A 6,000-nucleotide genomic window follows, 5' to 3' on the forward strand; every position below is an offset into this window, starting at 1 on the left:
TCAAGTATATTAGTTTCATTCAGAAACAACTTATTGGCGCTGCTTTAGCTGCTTAACATGACAGCTCTCTATACACTTCGCTGATTCTTCCATAAGAACTTTCACAAGAGCCTCCGCACGATGGTGCAAATACCCTTGTGGAGTTCTACATTAGCCGTAAACGTTTTACGGTTTTCGCAGTACCAGATCACCGGACAGGTGTGCATCAGCAAGAACGCTGGTAGCGACATTCCTTGCGGCGCATCGTGCTTACGTAGAGAACATAAAACTGAAATGACCTGTATATTCACTTATCTGCTGGTGTAAAGCGTTCGTTAGCGACGTACTCAGTAATGCACAATCTTTTAACAATTTTTATTCTACGAGAGAATATGTGCAGCCCAGAAACGTCTTAGACGTACTGTATAGTTGCACAAAGCGCCGCAGGAAACCACCGCTATTTACACTATATTGCCAATTATATCTGATTAGTAAGAGTAAAAAGCCTTTGGGAAGCCTACAAAAGAAAATCCAATATATACAAGTAAAATAGAAAAGCGGTTCCGTATCAAACACAGGGAATAAGTATAGAAACACTGCGCAGGTGGTACCCCCAAGAGCTAAAAATAATTGCTGCGTTTTACGTCTCAAAACCGCGATATGATTATGAGAAACGCCGTAGCGGGGGGCCCCGAAAATTTCGACCACCTGGGGTACCAAAACCTATGCACACGGGCCTCTAGCATTTTGACTCCATCGAGATGCGCCTGCCGTGACCTTCGAGTCAGCAGTCAAGCACCATAATCGCTAGCCCACCGTCGCGGGTAACCCCCAATAGCTATAACAATTAACCATTTAAGGTAAGACCACAGAAAGTTTAGTGCCCATGGAAAATAGCGTAAAACGGCTCGTTGGGATGCTCGTGAGAAAAACGGAGCATTTGGTAAAACAATCTTTCCCGAATTCCTTTGCTAAGACCTTTAAGATGGCTCCTAATAATTTACGTTATTATAATGCAAACTAACCTCGCTATTTTACTAAGTAGTAAGCAGGATTTTTCTTACTGTATACTCCAGACACGAGCAGATTATTATATCTTTGTTCCCAACATCACCTTGAAAAAACAGTAAACTCAAGTGGAATATAAGTATGCAAACACCAGCAGAAACGGCGCACACAGTTAAAAGTAAGAATAAATAAAATATCTTCCCTTGGCAGCTCGTTAAAGATACAGTAAAACCTCGGTGATACGAATCTCGCGGGGTGACCAAAAATATTCGTATCATCCGAAATTCGTATCACCAGAAAACATGGAAAATTAGTATGCGACAAAAGAAAGTTGGCATACGTTTTGATTCAGTGTTTCTCAGGGCCGCAGCGACGTCATCAACAGCCCTGAATTATTGCCAGTAAAGTTTTTAGATGTCAACGATCATACTTGTACTCGTAAATATACGGTGCATGCGCGCGTGTGTAATTAATGAACCAGATGTGTTGCGCCCCGTGACCGTTAGTAGTCCCTTCCTAATCTTACTACGCTTTTCTGCATGACATTAGAGTACTGCGGCGAAAGTGACTTAAGAAGCGCTTTGCACACAATAGATAGAGGCCAAGCTTCGTCGCCAAGACCGTCCGCTTTGTCTCTTGGGGTCTTCGTCCACATTTAATAGGACTTCATGACGGACCCGCAGCCCAAGTTTCAGTCTTGTTTCATAGAATGTCTGATTGCGCGGACATGGCTTGCATCGACGTGGCAGGCACGTGTTAACACAGTACAAAGACGCTGATGCCTCGAGCACAGGAGCACGCGTCAACGCGTCGGAAAAAAAAGCGTGACGTGAACTTCATCTGTAATCTAAATGCGAAGGCGCCTAAAGGCTTCCAAGATTCGCGCCCACTATCTCGGAGGCAACGACGCACCGTGGATGGTCGTGCAGCGCGCATGCCCGGGCCCGCGCGTTCGTATCAAACGTCGCGGGGTGCAAATCGGTTCGCAACAACCGTATTCCAATACATTGCAGGCTAATGGGCCTTGGCCGGGACCACAGAAAAATTCGTATCACCCCGAAATTCGTACGAGCCGTGGTCGTATCACCCAGGTTTTACTGTATATTGCAGTAAGCGGACCGAAAAAATAAACAATACAGAGACACAGGCAATGTATGGGATGGAAAAGACGGAGAGCTGAGAAAGAACTAGTGTTAACAATAAAAATATGATTTTAAAAACTCATTGAATAAATAGAAAAAGACGTACGCCAAGATAGCTTCTGTTAGGTAAATGCTCGTTCTGTTAGATCCAGCATTGGTACCGGTGGCGCTACAGCAGTTGGAATCTTATTTGCATATCTCATTGCATGTAAGTCAAACTTGTAACCACGAGGTCCTTCAAATCACCGATGTTTGAAAGCCTCAAGACGCAAAGCAACCCTATTCTTGTATTCTTCAGACTTCGTGACGAAACACAACGCAAGAGAAACTTCGATAACGACACTACAGCGTCATCACCAGAATTTGTGCGAAAGACGCCGCACTCATTGGATTACGCGGCACAGGATAGTGGCTAAGAGCCAGTGTCGTGGCAATGACACAACTAAAAAGAAAAAAAACAAAGAACACCGAGAAAGCAAAAGGTCGGCTGGGCGTCGATGTTCGCGCGCTTGTCTTTCGATACGATGCGAGCGCCACCACGTGACTCTGCTCCATCAATACCGACGCTCAGAGTTCATCAGCGCTCGCTGGAAAACTCTGGCGGAAAGATACAATAATGTCACTGACTTCAGTTTTATTGGCTTAGTGGCAGCAGTATCAGCATGAAAAGCGGAGTTCAAACAACGTTTATTGTTTCGCACGGTGGTGTTGCAGTATCTTGTATCCTAAGATACACGATACATTCTTCAATGTATCGGAAATACAGATACTGATACACGTCTTGCCAGACGTATCGCGATACATATACAAGATACCCAAAGAGTATCTAAGATAGTATCTAAGATACATGTATCTTCGATACTGCCCAGCACTGCCATGGTCTAAAAAATGTCTCTAACCGGTACAAGGTCGAGTTGGTGTTTTCCGCCCCCCAGAAGATTGGAAGGATTTGTCCCCTTATCATAAAAAAAGCAGGCTCTTCTGTTAAAGCTGGATGTAATACTAAACATGTCCACAGCTTCATACCCTGCAAGATAGGTTCGGTGTATATGATTCCATTGTCGTGCGGTAAAGATTATGTTGGACAAAGCGGGAGGTGCATTAACATTAGACTGCAAGAACACCTACGCTCGATCACCTCCTCTAATGCCACGTCGTACCATCTAGTCAACCATTGCCGTTCGTGTGGATGTAATCCACACTTTATTGACACTGTCATTTTTTCACGTCATCATATTAAAACGACAAGAGAAATAATAGAAGCCTTTCACATCAACAGATTACAAAAAAAATGCATCAGCCAAGCATCCATAGATCTGTCTTCTAAAGAGTTAGAATATCTCAGGCTCACGTGCGTAGTATAGTGTCACTTCGTAATGTTTTTTCTTATTGTCTGTTTTTATGCCGAGTATGATTTCGACGAGGCTGTCTTCCTGCTGATTTCGCCTTGACGTGGTTCACGTGGCACATTTGATGACAATGATTTGGACTATGCTGGATATATTAGTGGCGTTTTTTCCAATAAACTTTCAGTTGTGAGTACAGCGCATGTCCTGTCTTTTCTCGTCCTTGTATTCGTTCTAGCGCTGCCCCATGCATTACACTATGAACCCTAACCAACTCGCCCACCTTTCCGTTATTCTGCTTTGATCTCTTTTCCCAGAGTAATTTTGGAACACTCTAGTCCTGAACTCAGTAAAAACGTTAACCATACAAGCACATGTGTATGTAGCCGCCCTTACAAAAATGAACTTAGACAGTCTATAGACTGTCTAAACCCATTTTTAGGCAGTCTATAGACTTTCTACATACATTTTTGTAAGGGCGTAGACCGAGATTTATTAATACAGGTACAATACTACCACCCCGGCTTCATGGAGCGAAATCTAGATGAACATGAACAGTCCAGCTTCCCTTTCGCGAGAAAAAAAGCAACCTTTCACGAGAAAACGCCATCTTTCACGCTAAAAAGCCAACTTCTTTTGAGGGTTTCGTGCTCCCCGATCTTCCATGTAATAAAGGGTACTGACAACAATTTTGGCCACGCGTTTTTTTGCTGCAATGTGTTGCTGGGGGCCTGTTAGTCATAACACGGGAGATCGTTTGCTGCAGCGCGCGACAGATAATTAATTATAGGCTCCTCATTACCGACCAGTGTCAGTTTCGGTTTCGAAAACGACAAGCCTCCGGGTGCAACTATCACCACATCAGCACACAGAACTGTGATGCACTTCCGCGCGGTTCGCGAGCAGCCGCCGAGAAGTAGGCTGCTGGAGTGAACGCGGGGAAAAAAAAAAGTTGGCGGCTATGGCGTCATCATAACGTGTTGCAGCATGGTCAAGTGAGGGAAGTAGGGGGTCCCCAAGGGTCACCTTTGAGGGTGTCAATAGCCTGAGGGTGTCGATCGCTCATGCAAACTTCAAAATTCATTTAAAATAACTTCCAAGCTTTATTCGCTGTTGGTATTTTGCAGATGATATACGCATGTTCACCGGAATCGATCCCGCAGGCTACCTGGGCCGCTAAATATTGTTTCAGTACCCCTTTAAGTGTTCCGGCTATTTTTGTTCAATGTAGGCGTTGCTTTTGCTATGCATGGACGTTACATGACTGCCGTGTTCGAAAATATTTCGATATATAGGATCATTCGTTTGGTTGATATTTTTGGGTTTGAATGTATTCCGATATATGTTAGAAGAAACCATTTCAGCTGAGTTCAAAGTCACGTCCTTTGACAAGCGCTTTCATTTAATGCCTATAATGAACTGCCGGTCGTCCTTTGCCTTCGCAGGGCAGCTGCTAAGCTTCACCAAGGTAAACCCCAGCGAAATCCGTTTGCTGACGCCATTCGACTACGACTCAGTCATGCTGTATGGATCCCATGCATTTTCCCGTGAGCCTGGCCTCACCACCATGCTAGCGAAGGACGGGAGGTGGCTTATGAATGTCCACGAAAAGCCTGGGTTAAGCGAAAGTGATGTAACTCGTATTAACACTCTCTACAACTGTACAATATAGCGAAGTCCTGTGACTCGCCGAATGCACCAAGCGGTATAATTTTCGTTACAGTTGTCTTGGTAAGGTAGGGACAGTTCTTTAAATTGACGCCACACGAAGTCATCTGCAGCAGAAATATGCACAGATAAAGTGACCACTACCAGCAAAACAGAATTAAACAGATATCTGTGGGCCTGACTCGATTGTAGACACCTCAAGAACAAAGATGTATTTGCAGCAGTAGGGGACACACTACGACTCCTTTCGTTTCATATACCGCGAGCATGTTCTCTCAGAATAAACGTTTTTCTCCAGTTCCTTGTCTATCGTACTTCATTCACCACTGCGGATAATCTACAATACACAGTTCCCGTTGCAACCAATGTGCAGAAAATGCTTTCTTTGTGTCCGCATGTTATTTACTTCCTCAACTCAACGTACGAATGACAAGAGAGTGGTAATCCACCCCAGGTACGGCATACTCACTACTGCCAACTTCACTCTAAGAAAAAAAAAGAGTCAAAAGAGGGTCACGGCTGCGTGACTCTCTTCGGGTGTCCATTTGACCCCTTTTGGAAGGTACAGGCAGAGAAAGAGAGTTCGCAATTCGACTGGAGTCACGGGACTCTCCTGAAGCGCGTTTCGATTGGCGGCGCCGCCGTACACGCCATGCATATCGCGCGCTTGCCCTTTGGCGCCGTTGTGGCGCGTTGGCTCGACGACGGAGGCGAGGCAACGCGCCACAACGGCGCCGGGGTGGCGTGCCGCTTCTGTTTTCCTCTCTGTCTCCTCATCTATTGGAATGCGTTGCGTGTTGGTTGCGCGGGTTGTGTGTCTGTTCATGCGCGTCTTCGGTGGTGTTGGTGTTGACGCC

At 45.2% G+C, this 6,000-nt stretch overlaps 1 protein-coding gene across 1 annotated transcript in view; it reads left to right on the forward strand.

Moving 5' to 3' along the window:
• The window catches only part of LOC119390118 (astacin-like metalloprotease toxin 5), a 30,693-nt gene extending 25,546 nt beyond the window's left edge, over positions 1–5,147 (forward strand). The window contains exon 4 of the mRNA XM_037657703.1: positions 4,921–5,147. Coding sequence (XP_037513631.1) covers positions 4,921–5,147 — 227 coding nt within the window. The remainder of the gene's footprint in view (positions 1–4,920) is intronic.
• The last annotated feature ends 853 nt before the right edge of the window (positions 5,148–6,000 follow it).

Source organism: Rhipicephalus sanguineus, chromosome 1, assembly GCF_013339695.2.
Source record: "Rhipicephalus sanguineus isolate Rsan-2018 chromosome 1, BIME_Rsan_1.4, whole genome shotgun sequence".
NCBI classification, from domain to species: Eukaryota; Metazoa; Arthropoda; class Arachnida; order Ixodida; family Ixodidae; genus Rhipicephalus; species Rhipicephalus sanguineus.